This window comes from Eubalaena glacialis, chromosome 11 (genome assembly GCF_028564815.1).
Source record: "Eubalaena glacialis isolate mEubGla1 chromosome 11, mEubGla1.1.hap2.+ XY, whole genome shotgun sequence".
Lineage (NCBI taxonomy): Eukaryota > Metazoa > Chordata > Mammalia > Artiodactyla > Balaenidae > Eubalaena > Eubalaena glacialis.
In genome coordinates this window covers 110,404,981-110,430,377 of record NC_083726.1, presented here as the reverse complement: position 1 = coordinate 110,430,377, position 25,397 = coordinate 110,404,981, and the positions used below count along the sequence as shown (strand labels likewise).

General features: G+C 49.5%; 1 protein-coding gene and 1 long non-coding RNA gene across 3 annotated transcripts; one reads left to right on the top strand and one right to left on the bottom strand.

Annotated features, from left to right (window-relative positions):
- Positions 1 to 1,002: 1,002 nt before the first annotated feature.
- Positions 1,003 to 11,371, bottom strand: C1RL (complement C1r subcomponent like). Of its 2 annotated transcripts, XM_061205614.1 has the most exons (6): positions 11,252 to 11,371; positions 10,400 to 10,676; positions 5,954 to 6,140; positions 4,494 to 4,619; positions 4,294 to 4,368; positions 1,003 to 2,169 (listed from the first exon to the last, which is right to left on the bottom strand). In XM_061205614.1, the coding sequence occupies exons 1-6, from the start codon at positions 11,317 to 11,319 to the stop codon at positions 1,331 to 1,333; spliced, it is 1,572 nt and encodes a 523-aa protein (XP_061061597.1). In that variant the 5' UTR covers positions 11,320 to 11,371; the 3' UTR covers positions 1,003 to 1,330. The 2 variants fall into 2 exon arrangements, with proteins under 2 accessions (XP_061061597.1, XP_061061598.1); XM_061205615.1 differs by lacking the exon at positions 4,294 to 4,368.
- A 1,012-nt stretch (positions 11,372 to 12,383) lies between these two features.
- On the top strand, positions 12,384 to 18,143 carry LOC133101048 (uncharacterized). Its single transcript, XR_009702581.1, has 3 exons — positions 12,384 to 12,554; positions 15,742 to 15,839; positions 17,977 to 18,143. It is a non-coding gene; the product is annotated as an uncharacterized LOC133101048 (long non-coding RNA).
- The last annotated feature ends 7,254 nt before the right edge of the window (positions 18,144 to 25,397 follow it).

Below are 25,397 nucleotides of genomic sequence, written 5' to 3'. Positions count from 1 at the left end.
CTGCAATAAAGAGTAGCCCCTGCTCGTCACAACTAGAGAAAGCCCGCGTGCAGCAACGAAGACCCAACGCAGCCAAAAATAAATAATAAATTTTAAAAAATTAAAGAAATAAGACAAATAAAACTAATATATACTCACTAAATAAAATTTAGTGGAACATAGGGGAAAACAACACAGCCAAAATTATACCACTAAAAAACCCTCAGATTAATATTTTGAGTATTCTGTACTATGTATAGGTTTAAAAAATCGAAGTAACCACATGTATGTATAACTTTGAATCCTGCTATTTTTTTCAAAGATAAATGTAACCTTTAACCATACAGCTAACTTGACCTTGAAGTCTAGCAAATTTGTTCTCTTCTGTTTTATGTATTTGTCTTCTATTTCCAGTTGAACAATTGTTTTTTATTTGTCTTTTTATTTGTTTTCCATTTGAACAATTGTTATTTTACTTGTGTCTTTTACTGTAAGTGACATCAACTCCTTACTAAAAATTAAAGAGTTGGTCTTTTCAGGGGGAGCAGTGTGTTTGATGTTGGGGACATGGCCCGGGGTGTCCAGCAGCACTGGGGGTGCCTACAGGACCGTCCAGCCCAGGGCTGGGCTCACCAAGGTGTCTGCAGGGGTGCGGCCAGCAGGAAAGTGTGAGCCAGCTGTTGTCAGCTTCACCGAGGCAGGAATTCCCAGGAGGGAGAATCTAAAAGGATGCGGGGATCGGGGAGTGGGCAATACAGTAGGTCTTGAGGACTCCTGAGAGCTGTCGAGGTGTGCTGGAAAGGACCTGCCTTCGCCGTCCTGTATCAGCTGTGGGGTTCGGAAAAGTCCCTTCATCTCCCTGAGCTTCAGTTTCCTCCTTGCTAAAACGTGGATAAAAACTCATCCTTTGCAAAGCTGGTGTGAGGAGTCAGTGAAGTAACACACGGGAAGCGCCTGATAGAAGAAGATACAAAACAACGTAAAGAGCTGTGACTGTAATTGCAGCCAAGGAGTTGTGCTAGGTGAAGCCAAGACTATTTGACTATTTGAAGGTCGACCACAGGGGCTCTGAAGTGTTTCAGAAATGAAATGAACTGAGACCACTTTCCCACGCTGCACTTGAACAGGAGGGTGAGGTGACTGTCTCTCGGGAGAGGGCAGAAGACGCCGTGTCCCCGGGGGATGGAGTTCAAAGCGGAAACTCGAGGAGACGTGTGGGTGTAGCGCGCGCAGGAAGGTGAAGGGAGAGGAGACGGGGGCTGAGGGAGGCGGAGGGTTTCTCTGGCTCAGTGGTTTGCTGCAACTGCGACCTGAATAGGAATCTCTGTCCCCACCTCCCCACGCCCAGGGCTCAGTCCTCAACCCAACCCTCTCCCGTCTGGGCTCCACGGTGGGTGCCCCTGCTCAGCACCCCGGGGTCATCCTTCCCGTCCATCACTCCTCTGATCCAGTCCACGTAGTTGAGCACTTTGGTGTAGAAGCCGTACCCCTCGCCACACCCAATGCCCCAGGATACGATGCCCGTGGCCACCCAGCGACGGGCACGATCGTCCCACACCACGTAGGCACCACCACTGTCCCCCTGGCAGACGCGCTGCGGCCGCGTGCTGTCCCCGGCGCAAAACATGCCGCCGGAGAACACCTCGGTCCTCCGCTTCTCTCGGAGCCAGGCCTGGCAGGCCGCCCTCGGGGCCACGGGCAGCCGGGAGTATTTCAGCTCCGTGGTCAACCGGCCGTTCTCCACGCCAAAGCCGCTGACGTAGCCCGCCAGGCCCGGGCGGTACAGGGCCTTGCGGTCGGGCAGGCAGACCGGGAGGAGGCGGGGGCCCAGGGGGACACTGTGCCGCAGCTCCAGGAGGGCGATGTCCCCGTGGAAGTTGTGGGTCTGGTCCGGGCGGTAGTCTGGGTGCACGACCACGCGGCGCACCGGGTGGCCGCCCAGCTCCAGCAACTCGTCGATGTTCGTGTGGCCCAGGAACACCTGCGCGCGCCGGCTCTTCCCGAGGAAGATGCCGTCCTTGGGGTAGATGGTGTGGGCGGCGGTGAGGATCCACCTGTCGCCCAGCAGGGCCCCGCCGCCTCGGCCGTAGATGCTGGTCAAGGCCTGCCAGGGGAAGTTGCCCAGCTCAGCTCTGGAGGCACCAGCGGGCTCCCTGTTCTGGGCGATGGGGATGACCGGCCGTCCGCAGACTGGGAGAGAGGAGGGGTAAAGTGAAAAACCAGCCGCTGCCTCTGAAAACCTACTTCTGTGAAGTGCTCTTTCTCCTGCCTCCTCAGCCATTTTAAAGCCACTTTTTAATTTTAATGTTTATTTACTCATTTTTTTGCCGCACCGCGAGGCATGCGGGATCGTAGTTCCCCGACCATGGGTGGAGCCGGTGCTCTCTACAGTGGAAATGCGGAGTCTTAACCACAGGACCGCCAGGGAAGTCCTAAGCCACTTTTTTAGACTCTTGGTGGGACCTTCTTTGAGCAAAATCATGCAGCAAGCAGAGTTTGTCTTCAGTGTCTCCTGTCTTTGTTTCTGGGTCATTTCTCCATTAAAAAAAAAAAAAGTATTTATTTATTTATTCATTCATTCATTTATTTATGGCTGCACTGGGTTTTTGTTGCTGCGTGCAGGCTTTTTTCTAGTTGCGGCGAGCGGAGGCTACCCTTGTGGTGTGCAGGCTTCTCATTGCGGTGGCTTCTCTTGTTGCGGAGCACGGGCTCTAGGCGCGTGGGCTTCAGTAGTTGTGGCACACGGGCTCAGTAGTTGTGGCACATGGGCCTAGCTGCTTCACGGCACGTGGGATCCTCCCGGACCAGGGCTCAAAACCCGTGTCCGCTGCATTGGCAGGCGGACTCCCAACCACTGCGCCACCAGGGAAGTCCCATTTCTCCATTCTTAACATCTCCCCCTCCCAAAGCACTATGTCAGGCTCTGCCCCTAGAGCTTTCTGTGGCTCGGGAGTAAAACCTGAGAAAGGTACTCAGATTGGGTTAGAAAGGCATGTTTGACTCAAAAAACTGGGTTTCAAAAATGGTGGACCTGAGGGAATTCCCTGGCGGTCCAGTGGTTAGGACTCTGTGCTTTCACTGCTGAGGGTGCCAGTTCCATCCCTGGTGGGGGAACTACAATCCCACAAGCCGCTAGGCTGGGCCAAAATATTAAAAAAACCAAACCCCCCCCAAAAGAACCCAAAAATGGTGGACCTGAACCCTCAACTATTGCTGGTGGGAATGTAAAATGGTGCAGTCACTGTGGAAAACAGTGTGGCAGTTCCTCAAAAAGTTAAACACAGAGTTAGGATGTGAACCAACAATTCCACTCCTAGGTCTATACCCAAGAGACCTGAAGACATGTGTTCAAACAGAAACTTGTACATGAATGCTCACCGCGGCAATATTCATAAAAGGCAAAAAGTGAAAACAACCCAAATGTCTATCAATCTATGAATGGATAAACAAAATGTGGTCTATCTGTACAGTGGAATTCTATTCAGCCATGAAAAGGAATAGAGTACTGGGATTTCCCTGGCGGTCCAGTGGTTAAGACTCCCTGCTTCCACTGCAAGGGGCGCAGGTTTGATTCCTGCTTGGGGAACTAAGATGCAACATGCTGGACAGCTCGGCCAAAAAAAGAAAAGAAAAGAAAAGAAAAGGGAATGGAGTACTGATACATGCTACAACGTGGATGAACCTTGAAAACATTACGCTAAATGAAAGAAGCCAGACACAAAAGGCTATTATGTGATTCCATTGACATAAAATGTCCAGAATAGGCAAATCCATAGAGATAGAAAGTAGTTAGTGGTTGCCAGGAGATGGGAGAAGCGAGAATTGGAGTTTCTTTTTGGGGTGATGGAAATGTTCTAGAATAAGTAGTAATGGTTGCACAATGGTGAATACACTAAAAATTACTGAATTGTACACTTCGCAATAGTGATTTTTATGTTATATGAATTTTATCTCACAAAATTTTTTTTAAAAAAATGCTGGGCTTTCTGGCGCTGTGGCATCAAGGCAGGGAAATATTTTGGGGACAGAGAGCCTGTCTGTGTATCCTTAAAGCAGACCACTTCAAAAGAGGGTTCTCTCTTATTTCAACTCATCTGTCCCTCTGATTAACTTCCTTCCGGCTTTTCGTTTCCCAGTTATCCCTTGATCCTTGAAGGAGAAGGGATGAGCTCCTTCCTTCTCCTTTTCTGGGCCTTCTTCACTTTCTGCCTTCACCTCCCCCTTTCTATTCTGCGCCCTTAGACAGGCCCTGTGCAACAGCTGAGGCTTGTCTGGGAAGTGGCCGTCGTCATGGTGCCACAGGTCCCCACTCACCAGGCACACAGCGAGGCACCTCCTCCCTTTCCTGTGTCTGCTTCCAGGGCACCTGGGCGGTGCAGGTGAGTGTCCCTGGGAGTGAAATGAGGGAGGCACAGAACAGGCTCAGAATTGGGAGGAGGGGCTGAAAGAGGCTTCAGACCTCCTGGGGGGAGTGAGGCAGGTAGGAGCTGGTCCCTCAGCAGGTGGGGACTCACCTGCGGGCACAGCCTGATAATAGGGCTCCTGGCAGTGGCTCTGGATCTCAGTGGAGTTGTCTCCAGGTGTGTTGATGGCCTCAGGGTCCCCACTGGCCTGGCTGATGGGCTGACTATGATTCATACCTAAAGGAAAACAGAGGTCAATAGGACCGAGAACAGAACTGCAAACCGGTAACCCAGGGACTGATTCTGGTCCGTGGCCGTATTTAGTTTGACCTGCACAGTCTCTCTTTAATTTTATTTTTTAAATAAAAAAATTTTTTTTTGGCCACATGGCTTGTTGGGACCTTAGTTCCCCAACTAGGGACTGAACCCGGGCCCTCGGCAGTGAATGAGCCGAGTCCTAACCACTGGATCACCAGGGAATTCCCAGCACAGTCTTCTTTTTTTTTTTTTTTATTATTATTTGAATTATTTTTCACTGCAGATTGTTAATGCTATAAAAGTTTGAAAGTAACTGTGAAAGTAGGGTATGGGAAACAGGCATTTTCATATATGGTTAGTGGGAGTGTAAATTAGCAAAACTTTTGTAGGGAAATTTAGCAATATCAAAATTAACATTGCAAATGTTTTTCACTTTTTTATTTCTAAGAATTTATCCTCATATATGTGCTCAAAGATGTATACACGAAGATATTCAGAGCAGTACTGTTTGTGGGAGAAAAATACCTATCAGTGGAGGACTGATTAAATATATTATGATGCATCAATCAAAGGAATATTGTATGGTCATTAAAAAGAATTAGGCAATGCTAACCACATGTATATGGGATGATCTTTAAGATACATCACTGAAGCAGTTCCCTGGCAGTCCAGTGGTTGGGACTCAGCTCTTTCACCACTGGGGCCTGGGTTTGATCCCTGATTGGGGAACTAAGACCCCAGAAGCTGCACAGCACGGCCAAAAAAAAAAAAAAAAAAAAAAAAAAGACATATCATTGAATGAAAAATGGCAAATTTAAAACATTGTGACTATTAGCAACACACACCCCCCACAATATTTATATTCGAGTGGCCTGGAATGTCTTTGGAAGAATACCCAGGAAATAGAGAACAGGGTCGTTTCTGGACAGAATAGCCAGGGATTAAGGGCCAGAGATTAGAGGAAGATTATTTTTTTGAAAATTTTACTGTGGGCATGTATTATCTTTCAAAAAACCTGGGGTTACCATTTGAAAATCTAGAATTTCACTTAAAAATCTGAATTTTTGGCTTCTCTTGAAAAACGAGATGATCTGCAAGTGCTGGGCCTGTAAATATGCAGGGAGACAAGAGCTGGAGCTGAGCTGGGTGCCCCTGTGACTGGGCTGCTCACCAGCAGGGCGGGCCGGGCAGCAAGAGGCTGAGCCCAGGTGTCCCAAGCCCCCAGCCTCAGCTTCCACTTGTCACTTCAAGATACCGGGGGCCAGGGCTATGGGCAGGGGCTTCCCTCCCTGCACCTCAAGGGGCTCACTCACCCACGGCTTGGTAGAGGGCCAGGAAGCCCTTGTGGAGGCCCGGGGTCCTGTCCTCAGAGGCGGGTGCACGGAAGGTCAGCCGCAAACTGTTCCCTGAGGACACAAACTCCCTCTGACCAGGGGGGCTGCCCAGCAGGGAGCCCTGCTGCCCACAGAAGCGGCTGGGATCCATTCCACTGGCTGTGATCTGAAAGGGGAGGGGGGGCAGGCAGGCGTGGGGTGAATCTGCACCACAGGTGGTCATAGGGTCATGCCGCAGCCTGGACCCCAGCCCCGCCTTGAAGGTCTGCATACCGCTGGGGCTCAGAAACCACACACCCCATGGAGCCTTCCTCAGGTTGCTTCCTGTTTCATTACTGACTCCCAAGTTTCTTCCATCCATGACCAGATACCTAGCAGATTTCTTTAGCCTGCCATACTTATCTCATACAGCACACAATATTTCAAGAATTGAAATAGAAACTTACAATAACTGGATTATAAGTTCTAAGAAGGCAGGAACTACATCTATTTTGCTCCCCACTGAGTCCCTGATGCTCAACATGGTACCTACAGCATCATAGCTTTGAATCAATGAATATGCAGACATAAGTCCGTCCCGTCCGGCTTCCTCCACCCCCAGCACATTTCACTTCTCTGAGTAACTTCCTATGGCCAACATCTGAGAAGCGATAAGACCCTCTGCACAGACTGAGCCCCTGGGGTTCCTGGCCTTCCCTGTTGTCCTTCTTTTGGAGTGTCTCTCCTCTTACCCCACAAACTATAAATGAAGCCCCTGCAAGGTATGGAGTCTAAGGACACAAAATGTACACGGTGTGGTTACACTGTCTATTGTTGTCTAACTTAAATCAAAACCCTGCTCAAATGCCTTGCTATAGGTTCCCCAACCCAAGGAAGGGCACCTTGGAAGGAGTTCCCCTGGCCACCGCTTCATGTTTAATCTCTCTCCTGGGCATACAGCTCACTGCTCAACTCATTTCATTGTTGACTTTCCTATTGATCCACATATCCTGGGTTCTTGCTGGATCTTCATTCCTTCATTCTCCCCAGATCTTAGTTTCCTCTCCTATAAAATGGTCTGTTGAGGCCCCTTCCAGCCAGGACCCCACTGCGTCCTAGGGCAGCTCTCCAGTATCTGCAGAAGAGCAGTGGGGAAAGTGATACCAAATACCCGCTCATTCAGAAATCACTGTGTTGTGTGTCCTACACGCATGACAAGCTTGGGTTTCATTCATTCTTTCCTTTATTCCTTTGACAAACAGCTGTTTATTATGTTCTGTGTGGGAGATGCTGTGCTAGGTGCTGGGGATACAGCGCCATGTGAATTAAGACACAGTTCTGCTACCAATAAGACCAGAGTCTGGCTGAGGATACTGACGGGCAAAAGATGAACTATGTTACAGTGTGTTGAATTCTGCATTCGAGATGTGTGTGTGTGTGTGTGTGTGTGTGTGTGTGTGTGTGTGTGTGATTTACTCTGGAAGCAGAAAGGAGGGAACAATCCTATTCCCGAGCTCGAACTCTGTCAGTGACAAGGGAAGAGTCAGGCTGCGATTAAAATTATTCAAGGCTAAGAAGAACAGGGCACTGTAGGTGCTCGACAGACATAGGCTGAGTTGAATAAAGTGTAGTCCCGACTTCAGCTAAATCTGAAGAAATAAATACATGCATTTATCTCCTCTCCCACCACAAATCCCACTAATATGACAGCAGAGGGATAAAAATGGATATGTTATCAAGGACAAAAAGGTGAGGGGAGGTGATAGCTGCTGAGAGATGCCCACAACGTTTGGAAGGTGGAGTGGGGATGGACACATGTAACCTGAGCCTTGGGCTGGGACAACAGAAAGCAGCAGGTTCTGATCACAGATCCCTGGGAAATGTCAGAACTGGGGTAAGCAGGAGACGGGAGGATTCCTCTGAGGAAACCGGCTGTCACCAGAGAAAACCCTTCTGCTGTGGATGTGCAGGAGGCCTCCAGCAGTACATTTGGGTCACCTCGTGGATAACCCGATTTTCAAAGCTGTCGTCTGACAGATTTCAGCTATCCACACAGAGCATCCGAGAGCGTTCTGCACGTCACTCTTAAATATGAATGGACAGCCAAGGATTATCACACATTGCAGGAAAGTCTCCAATATGAAAAGCAGAGGCCAGAACAAATGAACAGTACAAAGGAACTTGGTGAAGAAGAGAGAATACAGGGAGCAGAGAAATGTTTTAAAATAATCCCAATAGAGGGAAAAGAGTAGGTAATGCCTCTACGAAACAAGAACAAGATTCTACAAAAAGGCACGTTCAGAAAATTAGAATGAACCTTTAGACATGAAAAAATGTTAGCAGAAAAAAAAAATCATTACAAAGTTGGTATTTACAATGAGGAGATCTCCCAGAAAGTGGAACAAAAAGACAAAGAGATGGAAAACAGAACAGAATGGATAACAGAACTGGATAATCTGTCCAGAACCTAACAACAGTGAAATTATAGGAGTTCCAGAAGGAGAAAATAAAGAAGATGTCTGGAAATGATTTAAAAATTAATACAAGAACATTCTCAAATTGAAGGGTCTTGATTAAGAGAGTCTCTGGATTAAAAGAACCCTGTACAATGAGTACAAAATGACCTGACCTGCATCAAGGCACATCCTGATGAAAGTTCAGAATGCTGGTAATAAGGAAAATATGCTGAAAGTTCTAGAGAGAAAACACTAAGGATCAAGAGTCATAACAACACTAGGGCTAGAAGACAATGTCATTAAAGTTCTGAGAGAAAATGACATCTAACCTAGAATGTAATCCAGATAAACTATCCACCAAGTGTGAGGGGAGAACTAAGACATTCAGGGATATATAAGTTCCTCTAAAATGTGTTCCCTCATTCCCTTTCTGGAGGAGAATGTGCTCCTCCAAAAAGAGAGAGTAAACCAAGAAAGAGAAGGAGATGAGAGTCACTTCCAACACAGGACAAGTAAAGGAAATCTCCAGAACGTGGGAGAAGGGAACTCCCAGACATGTGAAGGCTTAGAAAGCAAAGAACTCAGACTGAAGAAGTAAGTCATGGGGACGTCACCCATGTGGGATGGGGTGGGATGTCACCAACGCAAAGGAGGACCGAGAGACTGAGATTTGTACTTGAAGATGTCAAGAGATTTACTCTCCTGGCTGAGAGTTTGGGGGAGATCTGTTACAGAGAGAACTCAGCAAACTAAAAATCAAAACAAAAAACCCCCAACCCCCCAAAACACTCTGTAGTTATTGACTGCTGGGAAATCTAAAAGCTGGAGAAAGGAAATTGTACACCATGTGCACAGATGTGAATATTTCAAAGTCATAATGATGTAAAAAATGAATATAGTTTTAACTGAAAACGATAATAGAGGTAAACTGAGAGGATGGGGGAGGGGAAACGTGGGTGGTGAAGGTCTAAGAGAGATAAAGCTAGTCCTCATCTTTTACAGCTGGAAGTTAATAGGGAAATTATTTATACTTCTGAACATAAATACCAGATGAAACAGCTACATGAATCATAAATGATTGCCCTGGGGAGCAGCAATGGGGGCAGGGGGAGGAGGCTGGAGATGATAAGCCTTGGTGTACTCTGATTTTTTTAAAAAAATTATGTGCATGTATTATTTGGATAGAAATAAAATTTAAACCAAAAGATAATGTAGGGACTTCCCTGATGGCACAGTGGTTAAGAATCCGCCTGCCAATGCAGGGGACATGGGTTTGAGCCCTGGTCCGGGAAGATCCCACATGCCACGGAGCAACTAGGCCCGTGCACCACAACTACTGAAGCCCGCGCCTAGAGCCCGTGCTCTGCAACAAGAGAAGCCACCGCAGTGAGAAGCCCGCGCACCGCAACGAAGAGTAGCCCCCGCTCGCTGCAACTGGAGAAAGCTCGCGCACAGAAACGAAGACCCAACACCACCAAAAATAAATAAATAAATTTATACTAAAAAAAACAAGATAACGTAAAGTACTGTTTTTAAAGTGTTCTTATTCTGAGTAATGCCCTTGTCATATGTGAGGTTTTGCCATAGCTCCTCTAAGGGAAACTCATAATCACCTAATCTTTTATTATATTTATGTCCAGCTTCCTAGCCTGACAGAGCAGGCACTCAACATACTTGATGATGGATTTTTAACGACTGATGTGTGAGTTCTTGCTTTTGACTCTAGGGATTCGCAGTATTTGTGTGTCCCTTTGTGAGACTTCCAAAGGCAGGGCCAGACCTGCTGCCCTGTCCTCGTCTATGGGGCCCAGACGGCAGGGGGCACAGGTCGGCACCGGGCCTCCGGTGGGAGGCTGTGCGCTGGGTACACCTGGCCTCCCAGGTAAGCCTCGCACTTCGGGGCCGGCCACCTCCCGCTGCCTCTGGGCTCCAGGCCGGGAGGCTCCCTCCGCAGAGTCCCTCCAGGCCACCCCCCCGCCCCCCAGCTCACTGTGACGGAGTCCCGATCACAGTATGGGGACGGCTCCAGGTCGAAGTCCTGGAAGACGAGCCTCACGGCAAAGCCCTCTGGAGCCTCGATGTCGGTGGAGCTCTCTTGGCCTTTGACATACGGCTCCGGGTACCCGGGGGACGTCAGCTTCTGGGGCAGCGGCTGGGCCAAGAGCACGCAGCCCTGCGTGGGGCAAGCCTGGAGGACTCCCCAGAGGAGCAGCCACCACCTGGGAGTGGTCGAGGGCAGATGGGACCACATGGCTGTGGCCTGGAGCCTGCGGAGATATGAACGGGGCAGGCAGTGCTGAGGGCTGAGAGGCCTGGCAAAGGCTCAGCAGCGGTGGCCTCAGCCCTTGGCGCCTGGGCACCTCTGGCCACTCCCTTATTGCCCCCCCCACCCCAATTCCTTCAGCCTCCTGGTCAGCCCGCGCTAGGAAGGTGAGTTTTCCACCATTGCCCACCTCCCTGGAGAGTCTCATCCCCGCAGGGGCTGCTTTCTGCTTCAGCCAATCCCAGCCTCACCTGGGATCTGAGGGAGCGACCGGAGTACAAGTGAGGGCCATTTATTTTTTTATTTTATTTTTCTGGCCACATGGCATGTGGGGTCTTAGTTCCCTGACCAGGGATCAAACGGGACCCCCTGCAGTGGGAGCTCCGCGTGTGAACCGCTGGACCGCCAGGGAAGCCCCAGGGACGTTTAAAGGTGACGGGGTCCTGTCTGGAGCGTTGAGCCTGAGCACCCCGGGGAGGGCTGCTGGAGGCCGTGTGTGTATACATCCGCCCCTGGGTCCCCTCCCGCGTCCCCACCCTCCTCCTCCCCAGCCTCTCCAGCCCCTCCAGGCACACTCACGCGTTGCCTGGGCAGCGAGTGGAATGGGGCTTCCCCAGAGACAGTTCCCCCACTCTGAGTCCGGGCATCTGGAACCCGACATCTGAGCCCTGAGGGGACCTGGCCGAGGCCAGGGAACAGGAAGTGGGGCTGGAGAAGGCCCTGCGGGGGAGGAGGGAGCAGTTACTGGAAATGCGTTGAGTAACTCTCGGCAGTTCCCTTTTTCTAATTCTCTGGCTTGAGCGCCACCTGCTGTCTGATTCAGGAATAGCTCACCCACCGCAACTCAGGAAAAACATCTCGAAAACCACGCTGGCCCTCAGGAGAGACCAGGGGTGGGAGGGCACTGACTCTTGACTCTTTTGCACTATTTAAAACTATTTAATTTTTACCATGTGCGTGTATCACACACGGTAGGATGGCTCCTTGTGAGTGAGGCTGTCCCCTTTAATGGGCCATACCTCTCCCTCCCTGACCTCTCCGCTCTTTCTGTGACCAGCCCGCCTCTTGTAGAAACTGAAGTTTGTGAGCCTGAACTGGAGCTCCTCCTTCCCCCTCCCTCCTCACCAAGCATGGCTGGGGGCACTCACTTAGGTAGTCTTTGAATCCTGCCCACCACCCCTGGACACTGCTGGTCCAGCAGGGTCAGGCTGGCGCAGGGCCGGGGTCAGGCCCAGGCCGAAGCTACTTTAGGCAGATACCCGAGGCCGTGTCTGTGGGCAGGGGCTGCCCTCCCTAAACCCCCAGGGGGGACTCTCACCCACAGCTTGGTAGGGGACCCGGAAGCCCCTGTGGAGGCTGGGAGTCCTGTTCTCAGAGGTCACCCGCAAACTGTTCCCCGTGGACGCAGACTCCCTCTGACCAGTGAGCGAGGGGGTGGGGAGTGCCCACTGGGGAGCCCTGCTGCCCACAGAGCTGGCTCACAACAGTCCCCACACCCACTGTGATCGGAGAGGGGAGGGGACGGGATGCAGGCAGGTGTGGGCGGCCTCTGCACCCCTGGAGGTCACAGGGTCATGTCCTGTGGTGGCCTCCAGCCTGGTCTAGAAGTTCTGTGCACCTCTGGGGCTCAGGGTCTTAGCTTGTGGTGGCTTCATCGCAGAGTCCTGTGTACCCTTTCCCTCCCTATTCTCCACCCACAAAGGCTGCCATTTGCTGAGAAAGGCTCCTCACCCACGGCAGTGCTCTCAGTCCTTTAACAGGGGAGTGGATAAAGAAGATGTGGTACATGTACACAATGGAATACTACTCAGCCATAAAAAAGGACGAAATAAGGCCATTTGCAGCAACATGGACGGACCTAGAGATTGCCATACTGAGTGAAGTAAGTCAGACAGAGAAAGAGCAATATCATATGCTATTGCTTATATGTGGAATCTAAAAAAAGGCTACAAATGAACTTATCTACAAAACAGAAATAGTTACAGATGTAGAAAATAAACTTATGGTTATGGGGGGGTAAAGGGGGGGAGGGAGAAATTGGAAGATTGGCATTGACCCATACACACTACTATATATAAAATAGATAACTAATAAGACCCACTGTACAGCACAGGGAACTCTACTCGATACCTCATAATGGCCTATATGGGAAAAGAATCTAAAAAAGAGTGGATATATGTATATGCATAACAGAGTCAGTTTGCTGTACAGCAGAAACTAACACAACATTGTAAATCAACTATACTCCAATGAAAATAAAAAAGAATAAATTAAGGTATAAAGTGAAAAAAAAAGAGTCTCTCTGGGAACCCCTAGGGGCCCTTCCAAACCGTCCCCCAGGCCTGCTAGCAGGCTCCACGAAGGCAGGACTGTGGCTGCTGGGTTCTCCATCACTGATGGCTGGTATGCTGCCTTGCTTGGATACGAGATGGTGACGTGCATGTAGCTGAATCTTGAATACCTGGGTAGAAAGCCTCTTAGCCAGCTTCCTCCCTTCCTCCCCTGCGCTAACCCTTCAACCCCCCTTCTTCCAGCCCCACCATCACTTTGCTAAGCACTTTTTGCTGCCACTTTTTGGGACCTGACTTTCCCCTCTTCCCCTTCTCCTGTAGGTTGCTTCCCCTACCCTACATGACGCAACAAAACACAGCTATCCAATAAGTGAGAACAGTCTAAAGTTACAAAAGATTCTTAACATGGTTCACGTCTGTAATATTTTGTTGTCCTGTAATAGCAACAGGCATCTCCTTCCAGGCTCGCTCTGGATCGTCCCAAATGACAAGGCTCCTTCTCAAGCACCATTCCTCTGGGTTCCTCTCCTTCTAGAGCATCTTTCCTCCACCCTTAGTCCCAGGGAGAGCTTGGGAGGCAACTGCCCACACCCCATTTCATGTGGTGACCTCTACTCTGGGGCCCCACACACAGCTCCGGTACCCGGGGGATGCTCCCTCCTTCTCGTTACTCTTCCTTTATTTTTCCCTCTCCTCCATCGCTTTCTTCCCTTTCTCCAGGTCTCTGTGTTCTTGTTCTCATCCTCCTCCATCCAAGCTTTATCTCTTGGAGCTTCCACTCTGCTAAGTGTCATGTAGCTCCATCCTCCTGGGAGCCTCTGACCTGAGGGGGTAGCTTGCTGTCAGGCTTGGGGGTTTTTATTGTCACCTAGTAACAGGGTCACCATGGAGATGAGGACCCCACATATGATGGTCAGAGAATTTGTCTCTCTTATGATTACCGCAGGGAAGTGGCGCTCTAGGTCACAGACCACAGACCAATTCCAAATCCCTTCAGCTTGACTGAACGCAGGGTTCTGTTGCTTCCCCTTCTTACCTTTATTTTTTTTCTTTTAAATTTATTTAATTAATTTATTTATTTTTGGCCGCGTTGGGTCTTTGTTGCTGCGCGCGGGCTTTCTCTAGTTGTGGCGAGCGGGGGCTACTCTTTGTTGTGGTGTGCGGGCTTCAGTAGTTGTGGCACGTGGGCTCACTAGCGGTGGCTCACGGGCTCTAGAGCGCAGGTTTGGTAGTTGTGGCACACGGGCTTAGTTGCTCCGCGGCATGTGGGATCTTCCTGAACCAGGGCTTGAACTCGTGTCCCCTGCATGGGCAGGCGGATTCTTATCCACTGCGCCACCAGGGAAGTCCCCCTTCTTTCTTTTTCCAGCCCTTCCCGTGAGGCTGATTCCTGCCTCTCCTGGTAAGGCACAGGGCAGGGATTTCTCCTGTTAATTCAAATAATTGCAGGCTCTTAAGCTGTTGAAAACTCTTTTAAAAAAAAAATCAAGCAGAGTAATGGGATTTTACCTTTATGCTAGAAAGGAGGAGAAGAGAGTCCCAAAGGTATACTTCTGGTCTAACAAACAAACAATAGTTTCACAAGTACTTATGCTTTTTGGAAATTGAAGCGGTTAATTTAAATATTGTTTTCAGAGTAATAAGTTATCAATGGCCAACCAGAGTTGCAACTTTTTTTTTTTTTTGACAGCACCTCACTGCATGCAGGGTCTTAGTTCCCCGACCAGGGATAGAACTCGTGCCCCCTGCAATGGAAGGGTGGAGTCCTAACCACTCGACTGCCAGGGAATTCCCGAATTGCAGCCTTTTAAGGTTTATAGATGATATTGCAGTGCTCCTATAGCAATCATCTCTGATGTCTGAATATCTTAAAAGATCCCTTTGTACAAGTTACACTTGCAAAGATGACAGAAGTGTAACAGAGAACAGGATTATCTATTTTCACACCATTGAGATTGAATGTTCTTGATTCACCACTTTATCAGAATTGACTCTGTGAAGCAGAATCATGTCTGATTTTCTGCAGCTCCAGGATAAGAGGGATTATACTCTCGTCTTCCTGAGATTTATTTCATGAGCATTTGTGGGTCTTGCTTTTTATTTATTTTATTTTATTTTTTGGTGGAACTCCTCCTTAATTTTATTTTATTATTTTCCCCCCCCTTTTTTTTAAACATCTTTATTGGAGTATAATTGCTTTACAATTGGGTCTTGCTTTTTAAAACCAAGTACCAGCATTTCATTACAGAGTATTTAGAAGGAAAAAAAAAGGCAGACCTAAGAAGCTTAAAATGTAAAGAAAAGAGAAAGTTAAATGGATATGGAACACATTATGTTTTTCATCTTCATTTGGGAGACACGTCCCTTCACTTCAAGGCAAGGGTGAGGGCTTGGCCCAAGCAAGGCAATGGAGCTGCGGCTGGGGACGAATCCAAGAAGCAGGATGAGCAGAAAGTCCCTGGAAGCATAGTGATCATCAGCACGGCCTTTCAAAAATCTCTGGAGTAGATACCACTTGCTGTCTGGCTCAGGGCTAGCTGAAATATTGGAGACAGTTTTACTCCAACTAAGGCTTGATGTCTCTGAGACCAGGAAGACCTCTCACCCACCGACACCCAGGCTTAACTCGAAGGACAAGCTGTGGGAGCCATGCCAGCTGCCCATTTTTTTTTAAAGTTCTGCATTTTAGAGACTCAATTTCCATTTCTTTATGGTCCTGGTTCTCTATCAGTTGTCCCCTAGCCCATGGTTTTCTCTGTCTCTGCCCTTCCTTTCCAGGCTGGGTGCTCTGGGGAGAGGAGCGATGGCCATGGGAGGGGCACCAGGGCCCGACCCCATCGAAATGAGGTGGTGGAAGGAGAAACAGTCCCGTGACGGTGAGTGGAATTCACCTCTGTGGACTCCTCCGCAGTTCCTGGTCTTCGCTGCTCCACCTTGCCTTGAGTTGGAAATCTGGAGATACAGTCGTGTCTGAGGTCCTGCCTTCTCACCGGGTGTCAGAACACGTAAGGTGGCCGACTGCGGATGGCTTGGCCCATGGGAGGGGGGCCTCATGGCCTTACAAATCTAGGTCGGGGCAATTGCAGCAGAACGACGAGGCAAATGGAGCCCCAGAAGAGGAAGCCTCCTACTGACACCTGCAGGTAAAAAGCCAGGACCTGCCAATGAACAAGAGGGGCCATGGCGTGAGCCCCCAGGAGTCGGCCCTGGGAGGAGGGGATCATAAGGCTCAGGGGGCCACGTGTTGTGTTCTTTGTCTCTCTGACTATAGCTTCACTATAGCTATTCCATCCTATACCTATCTAACCGCTATCTGCGCTCACAATACTGGTGACTTCTGCATTTATTTTTACCCACCCTGATTCACTTTATTTGAAGAAATTCCTAGAAGCAGGAGGGCTCCTCCTCTCCATCACTGTCTCATCTCCCTGAGGGACTGTGATAGGTCTAGCAAGATTGTTAGTGCCTCACCCACCAGGGTGTAGACTCTCCCCTCTTTGTAGCTTTGGTGGACTAACTTTACCCAATCTTCCAGAACACTCTTTAGGATCATCTTTTGGGAGAGCATATATCTCAGTTTGGTTGGAACAGTCCTAGTTTACACTGGTTGTTCCAGTGTAATTATTAATAGTTTCCCCTTTGGACAATGTTATACGGTCATCTTAGTGGATGGTGCTTGGCAGCTACTTCAATATGGCGGCTGTGCTGCAAGAGACCTTCCTCCTCATTAGCCCCACTCGCTCTCCCAGTCTCTGTGGCCGTGACCCAGTCTGAGCCCTGGTTACCTGGAACACTTTCCAGCAGCTCTGTGTTCAGTGCCTCAGTCACCAAGCTCCCATGAGCTACACAGAGATACTCCCCTAGAATCGCCACTGAAATTCACCCCCTACTCTCCACTGAAATCAGAGACTCCCTTCTTCTTCGGCACGAAAAAAATGTCATCTCAACGTACTCATGGAGGGGGATGAGTTTTTCCCAAGGCTCTGAGGTCTGTCCACCAGCCACTAAGAACTTAGTGTGAGAAAGAGGCTGGGGAACCTCCCCAAAAAGAACCCTCCTGCCTCTTCCCTGCCAGGGTGGCTGGAAGGAAGGGTAGGGAGGAAGCCTCAGAGCAGGAAGAGGGTTGTGGAAGAGATTTACAATGTTCTGGAGTGAGAAAGTCAATATAGTGGAACAGTACTGTGCCCCATTTTGCTTGTCCCAGAAGGAGAGAAGAGAGAGAGTGAGGCAGAAAAAACGTTCAGAGAAATAATGGCTGGAACTTTCCAGCTTGTGTGAAAGGCATATAGCTTTAGGTTCAAGAAACTCCATACACTCCAAGCAGGATTGAAAGTAAACCAAAAAGCACATCCAGGCACATCAGAGTCAAACTGCTAAAAACCAAAGATAAAAAGGAAATCTTGAAAGAGGCCAGAGATAAAGGACACACCGCAAACAGAGACCAACACTCTCAATGTCACTGCTTTCCCATCAAAAACCATATAGACCAGGAGGCAGTGGCACTACATCTTTAGAGCACGGAGAGAAAAAACAAAGTTGTCAACTCAGAATTACTTTTCCAGTGGAAATATTCTTCAAGATTGAAGATGAAGTGAAAGCATTTTCAGGTAAAAGAAAACTTCAAGACTTTGTCGTGAGCAGACCTGCTCTAGGAAAAATGCTTCAGTTCTTAGCCTGAGGGGCAGGAATCCAGGTGAGTGGGCAGAGCTGGAGAATGGATCAAGGGAAATGGTACATTTGTAGGTAAATGTAAGACATATTTTTCTTTTTAATGTCTTTAAAATACATATACGTGTTTAAAGCAAGACATAACGTTGTATAGTGAGGTTGATAACATATGTAGATGTGACATACATGAAAACTATAGCATAAACCCTGGGGGCTGGTTTCTTCATACAGTATTAACTCCAACTGCAAGATGCTGTTCTCTCTAGAGCCGTGGTTTTCTGCCTGTGGTCTGGGAAGCCCCGGGGGTGTCCTTGACATCTTTTTTCTCTCTCTTCCTCTCATGAGGGCACCGTGGGCTTGGTCACCAGAGGCTACATGAGCTGTGACGACATCACCCCAGACAACTAACGGGACGTGTGCTGTGTATCCTGGTGTTTTAAATTCGTCTTGGTTTTAATTTCTAATACAGTGAATATGAATAGATATAACCTACATACACAAAAGCTCTGTGGGGTCCACAATACTTTAAAAAGATTTATTTTATTGAAGTATAGTTGATTTACAATGTTGTGCCACTCTCTGAGGCGTTAAGAAAGGCTATGGACAGAAGAGCGGATTATTGTAAAAAGGATCAAGAAACTATAAGGAGGAGTCAAGAAAAATTAGAAAATTCATTTGCAGAGACGAAAGCTGAGCTAAAGGCACTGAATAGCAGAATGAATAACGCAGGAGAAAGAATAAGTGATCTCAATACTTTCTAAGGGTATAAAGTTTGAGAACAGTTGCCTAGAGCAACCACTAAAAATAAATTAACATAATAAGAAAAGAAAGGCAAAGAGGTAGAGCTAAAAGGCCACTATATGCGTGAAAATGGAATTCTGAACTCTAACCCGGTTTAATTTGGGGGGACTTGCTTCTAGTAGGGTGACCTATTAGAAATCGTCCTGGTTTGTCTGGGACATGGAGCTTTCAATCTTAAAACTGGTTCAGTCCCAGGCAAACTGGGTCAGTTGGTAATTTCTAGCCTTTCAATCATCTATTTTGTCCCCCTTCCCTTAGCCGAATGTGAGCCCCTAAAGAACAAAAGCACATCTGATCTGTGTGCAGGCCCCCAAGATAGGTAAGAGGACTGAATAAAGAAAATAAAGGAAGCAAAATTCTAAGTACACTACGTCCACAAAAACAGAAAACACAGGACCAGTCTAAGATAACTGTCTATTAGAGTATATCACTACGGATGGTTTAAAAAATGTTTCTCTGTTTAGTGAAATTTTTGTAATGTTATTAAATCCTTTTGATAATTGCAAAATAAATGTATTTAAAATGATCACTGTGACCAGACAGCCCTTTCTAAGCCAGACGAGATTAGAAGGATGAGGCCATGGATCCTGAAGATGATGCTAGACCTTGGCTCTGGGGGCATCTTTTTTTTTTTTTTTTTTTAAATTAATAGACTTTTTACTTTTTTTTTTTTTTTTAAGTATTTGTTTATTTATTTATTTATGGCTGTGTTGGGTCTTCGTTTCTGTGCGAGGGCTTTCTCCAGTTGCGGCAAGCGGGGGCCACTCTTCATCGCGGTGCGCGGGCCTCTCACTATCGCGGCCTCTCTTGTTGCAGAGCACAGGCTCCAGACGCGCAGGCTCAGTAGCTGTGGCTCACGGGCCCAGCTGCTCCGCGGCACGTGGGATCCTCCCAGACCAGGGCTCGAACCCGTGTCCCCCTGCATTGGCAGGCAGACCCTCAACCACTGCGCCACCAGGGAAGCCCACTGGGGGCATCTTTAATCCATGTGATTAATGGAGAAGAACTCTTGGTCCTTGGATACGAGCTCAGGCCACACACGGATCCTTTCAACCCTGGGAGCTCATGTCTCAAGACAAATCTGTATCCCTCTGTCTTTACTCTGCCTCTCATCCCCAATCCTCACTCACACCTTCTGAGCTTGCTTCTGGGTTCATTGAGTTGTGTTTGTCATTAACTGAAGAGGGCAAAGGGCAGAGGCGGGGAGGGGGACAGTCTTCAAAGCTGTGATGGGGGAAGGGAGACAAAGCAGGGGGAGAACATGGCCGTGAGCGCACCTAGTACACAGACTCATTTTCAGAGTTTGGATTTTTATTTTTGCTTTTATTTTTGAAATTCCCCTTGGTGCTGCCACCTGCTGTCCTGCATGAGGAAGGACCCAACCGGGCAGGGATGGCGGGGGAGGGGTGTGTGTGTGTGTGGAGGTGTGGGGGAGGGGCGGTGCTGGGTTTTCCAGATCAGGGAGGTTTTTCTGCAGCCTTCATTAGACCCCAGCATTTAGAGAGGAGTTTGCTCTCTCTTGGAATCCAAACAACCTCAGAAGACCCTGGGCTGAGGGGGCAGAGCAGTTTCCCGTCTGGACCAGGTGAGGAGAGATACGGGAGCCAGGTGGAGAGCAGAGGGGGCAGAGCAGTTTCCTGTCTGGACCAGGTGAGGAGAGATACGGGAGCCAGGTGGAGAGCAGAGGGGGCAGAGGAGGCCTGAGTCGGCTGGGCTTCTGTCCTTAGTGGCCAGTAGAGACGTGGGCAGACCAGGGATTTAGGGGTAAGAGTGACTCTGCTGGAGTTAGGTCTGTCCTGCTCACTCCCCTATTCCCAAGTCATCTCTGGTTTCAGGTTGTCTTCCATAGGTTAAGGAGAGTTGGGAGGGGTTGAGTCAACCCCAAAGGCGGGTCAGCCACTAGCCTTGCCTCTCTTGTCCACCTTCCCTACTCTGTCAGCTCTCTGTCTACAGTATCCACCAATCATGCCCCTCCCCAGCTTCAAGCCCTTCAATGACTTTGCCTTCTGATCCTCAGGATGAAGCCCAAGCTCCTTGACTGTCAGGGCACATTCCTCATTCGTTATTGGGGCACAGGGAGGTACCCACCCACCTGTATCTGTGCATGAGCTCACGCTATGGGGCAGAGAGGGAGAGTGTGCACCAGGCAGGTACTGGAGTTTCCAAGGCAGGTGCCCGGGGAGGAAGAGAGCCCATGGTAGACAGGTGCGTCCAGGAGCTGGGGTTGGCCATGGAGCCATATGGTCCAGGAGAGGGTGCCTGAGCCTCCTTCCTGTTCTCCTGAGCCAGTGGGGGGAGGGAGTGAAGTTCACTCCCACCATAGCCCTGCCCCTTTTACTGTTCCCCAGTGAGAGTCCTGGCCACTGTCATGTGACCCTGCCCCTCACTGCTGGGTACCTTGCCTTTTTTCGGAGAGAGCAGCCTTATAAATGGACGGTGTCCTTGAGATAGCTTGGCTGGTCCTCACCTGGGGGCCTGGCTACTACCCCCTCTGGTCTTCATTTGGTGATAGGGCTTCTGGCAGTGGTAGTGGATCTGGCCTGGTGAGCAGTCTGCTTCTCTTGGGTGACAGCAGAAGTTACAGTGTGGCAGGATGGGGGGACGCCCATAGTCTCTGTTGGGGAGAGCACAGCGGAACAGAGAGTCATTAAAACACTTCTTTGTTGGCCTCCTCTTTCCAGTCATCAAATTTGGCTACACCTTCTGGCATCTACACCAAGTCTTCTTCCACCAATGATTCTCCATCTCACCCCCCTTCTTTTCAGCAAAGAAACCTCTGGCTCCGGTATTACTGTGCTGGCCCTGGAGAGTAGGGGAGGACCCCAGAGATTCCTTACTCTGCGAGGTAAAGCCACGTCCGGGTGTGGCTCTCCCCTGCCTTGTACGTCGGGACACCACCTTCCCCTCATTGCTGCTGGTCTTCAGGACCCTGCTGCTCTGTCCTCTGCAGAATTTGTCAATCAGCTTCCCACCAGCAAGGATCTGACTCTAGCTAAGATATCCTCCCTGCCTCTGGATGGACACTCTCTCTAACGACATGAGGCTTATTGAGTCAGACTCTGCTGCACTTGTCCTATTGAAGCCACAGAGTAAGGTCACACGCTGGTGAAAGGGGTGGGGTATCACCCGAAGATGCTGGATGTTCCTTTTAACAATTACCTTGGGAAGAGGTGGGTTCTCAGACAGTAGTCCAGCAGGTAGGCCTCAAAGAGGAGGGACAGGTGACACCTGTCTGTCTCTGAACTCCATTCTCTTTAGACTTCTAGAGGGGCTGACGCTGAGATGTGGGCCCCCGGTGCTGGGTGCTCAGAAGGTGTCTGAGCTTAGAGCTAGGATGGAAGGGCCTATGACACTGGGTGTAGAGCCATATCTTTTTGTGGATGGACAGGTTTTTATCACCCTAAGTCGCTTGCCCCCAACCCTTTTGCCAGTTATTGAGGCTATGGTGATAGGAGGAGGGTCATTTATGGTGAAACTCATATTTGAGCATATGTGTTATCTGTTATATAATAGATCACTTGTATGCTTAGCAGTTTAAAACAACAAACATGTATTATTTCACATAGTTTCTGAGGGTCAGGAATCCAGAAGCAGCTTAGATGTGTGGTTTTGGCTCAGGGTCTCTCACGGTCAAGGTCTTGGCCAGGACTGCAGTTACCTGAAGGTTTGACGGGGCTGGTGGTCCTGCTTCCAAGATGGTCCCCTCACACGGCTGAGGGCTGGGGGCCTCAGTTCCTTGCTGCATGACCCTCTTCCTAAGACACTTGAGTGTCCCCATGACATGGTAGCTGGCTTTCCCCAGAGTGATCTAAGATAGAAAGAGTAAAGTGGAGGCCAAAATGTCTTAAAATTAAAAAAAAATTTTTTATTGTGGTAAGAGCCCTTGACATGAGATCTACCCTCTTAACAAAATTTTAAGTGTACAAGTGTTAACTACAGGCACAATGTCGTACTGAAAATCTCAAATGTCTTTTATAATCTAGCCTTGGAGGTAACGTAGCATCCCCGCTGCCATATTCTATTGGTCACACAGACCAACCCTGATTCAATGTGGGAAGAGACAACACAAGGATGGGAATTCCAGGAAGCAGGGATCCTTGGGGGCTGTCTTGAAGGCTGGCTATCACAGAAGTAGTAGATAGATTATGTTAGTACAGTAAATGCAGAAGATCAGCTAGCAGGACGTTATTTTTGCCAAGTATGGTTGTATCTCAGATGCAGTAACCTGAAGCCAGGCTCTGATCCTCTCCTCCTCATCCCTAACATCTGAAATACTCCTTCACCCACCCCATCAAGTAGCAAGACTGCACAGATCAAAGTATGACCTACACGGGACCAAACACAAGAGAAGGTGGGGATTTAGGAGGACAGCAAAGGGTTAAAAAGGATCAAGAAGCTGTTGAAAAGGAGAGGGATGGGCAGGAAGAGAAGCCCCAGGTGGGATGCCCTTTCCAACCTTGAGAGGGTAGCCATAGCGTGAGTCCCGAGAATCTAGGACTGTGGTCCCCCACCAGCAGATTGTCCAAAGGGACAAGTTCAGAGGCTGGAGATCTCAGTTCCAAAGCTTCCACACCCCAGGGGCTTTGTGTGGACTCTCATGCCTGAAATAAAGTCTTTTAGTAAAGGACCCTTTAAACATACTGTGTATGTGCCTGGCTTGCTAATGGTGAGGCAGTTCTGCGGTGGCCAGCACCGTTCCTTCCTACCACAGTAAGGAGTTTATGGGTGAGGCTGCACTTGGACCTCAGCTGATCGACCTCTATAATACTCTCTTTTAGCTCCCTTTGTTTCCTCCAAGACTTTAACAAACCCTTATTTGAACAGTGTCCCCTTGCCCCATCTGTGATGCTCACAAAGAAAGGAGGGGAGGTGAGTGGCAGCAGAGGACAGGGGAGCCACACTGAGGAGAGGGAGGGCTTTGTGACCCAGCTGCCCCTTCCCGAGCTGGGGTTCTCTCTCCATTGGGTACCTCCCCCTTTAAGAATGACAACAGTTTCCTTACAGCTGGGTCAAGGACCGTGAGCAAGGTTTTTCTGCAAACAGTTGGGAAGGAGAGAGGAAGCCAAGGGGAGGGGTGGGTGTCGAAGGCAGGACAGTAGATCAGTTATAGAGCATTGAGGCCGAACAGACCGGTCCTGTGAAGAGACAAAGGCACAGAAGTGAAATGATTTGCCCAAGATCACACAGCGAGGCAGTGACAGTGACTTTGATAGCAGTGCTTTTAGCTCTGTCTTGCCTGCATGCCTGGGACAACCAATGCACTACAACAGCTCCCGTTCCATGCAGGGAGGAAAGGGAGAAGGGCCGGCTCTCAGCAACAGTCTAGAACGTGGATGAAAGGCCACATGGACAATGCAGGACGTAGAAGAGATGTGCAAGACAGACTCATGAGGGATACACATATTCATGCGGAAGGAAAACTGGGCAGGTGACGGTGAAGCAGCCCTTCGGCCTCCTGGCTCATCTGCAAGGCAGGGAGAGATGGGGAGGCCCAAACTGGGGCATGAATGGAGGGATGGCTGGAGGCTCATGAGGCCTTATCCTTAACTGTAGAAAACAAGGCTTTGTGTCCAGTTAAGAGAATTTCAATCAAGCGAAGAGGTAGGGATAATAAAAGTAATGACAGCTAACGTTCATTAGTGCTTCCTCTATTCCAGGTACTCTGCTGAGTGATTTTATGTAGAAACTTCACAAAATTCCTAGCAGGAAGCGAGTACTCTGGGTATTGCCTTGGGTGACCAGCAAACGTGGCTCATTTACCGAGGGTTAGTGGCTTGTATATATCCACACGGTGAATGAGAGGTAGCTGTTTGACACGGAGCCGGCTCACCTGCCCACTGTGTATTATTCCCTCCCGATTTTGGATGCCATTGTAGGCTCATCTAGAGCCTCTGAGGCAAGTGGTTTATGCGTGAACCCAGTGGCCTAGCTATGCCGGCAACCCTCTGCTTGGGCACTGCCCACGGGGGACAGAGCAGAGGCTCCTAAGGGTTGCACCCTCTCCTGGTGGCCAGAACAAGAGTGAGGGCAGAGGGCGGTGAGACTCGGGCCTGATTGGGTCGGGGGAGGCAGGAGGCTCACCCACAGACAGACGGTGGGCTGGCAAGTGCTCGAGAAGATAGAGGCCCCCTGTTGCTGCTGGAAGGGTGAGTGTGACAGGTCAGCTCCATCTCAGGCCCCTGGAACCTAAATGGCCTCTGGTGAGGGTGGGTGTGCAGCATGGAGCCCAGGTGTCTGCAGAGCTGACCCAGAGCCGTCCTGTTGGCTGAGATCTCGGGGAGGATGAGGAGGGCCTGATGGGTGCTGGTCTGGCCCCTGGTCAAGTCAGGCCACTGCTCACACCCCTGACCTCAGAGGCCTGGGCTACCATCTTTGTTTCTTTCTTTCTGCCCTCCTTGCAAACCCAGGTTGGTTATGTCAGAGTCCTTCACATAACCCTTTGATTTTCCCATCAAGTCTCCTCACCCACTACCCTTTCACCTCCTGCTGGACCTGCAAGGTCTCCCCCATCCTGGCCTGTCCACGATCATGGTCGCAGCTCTGGGACAGCTCCAGGTCAGTCCCTGGGGACCCTGATGGCACAGGTGCTGTTATGGTGGGGGAGGTTGGGGGAGACCTCCCAGAGAGCTGGCTGGGGGTACTGGAGGTGGTCCCCAGGCCGGGCAGGAGCATCCGTCTCCAGAGGAGGAAGAAGCGCCTGAGGAAGGGCAGGGAGAGGTGGGAAGGGAGGGGCAGACACAGTCAGGGGCCTTCACCCAGGTCTTCATCCTCAGCCACATCGGAGACTGCAGGCCTCTCACTGATTTTTGGGTAATTCAGCCTAGCCCAGATGTGGCTCTTGCTCCTTAGGGGATAAGATTTGGGTGTGGGGAGGGGGCCGGGACTCTGCTCTCTCTTGGGGTCCTAGGATTTGCAGTGGCCTCTAAGGGTCCCCTGCTGCAATAGGGGTCCCACTGTGTTACAGG

What these genes read in the sequence shown, in the direction of transcription:
- C1RL (XM_061205614.1), bottom strand. Translation starts at nt 11,319, where the DNA reads ATGCCCGGACTCAGAGTGGGGGAACTGTCTCTGGGGAAGCCCCATTCC. An exon ending in GGCCCTCTACCAAGCCGTGG is followed by an intron (nt 4,620 to 5,953) that starts GTGAGTGAGCCC and finishes GTTTTCCTTTAG; the next exon opens with GTATGAATCATAGTCAGCCC. An exon ending in TTATCAGGCTGTGCCCGCAG is followed by an intron (nt 4,369 to 4,493) that starts GTGAGTCCCCAC and finishes TTTCACTCCCAG; the next exon opens with GGACACTCACCTGCACCGCC.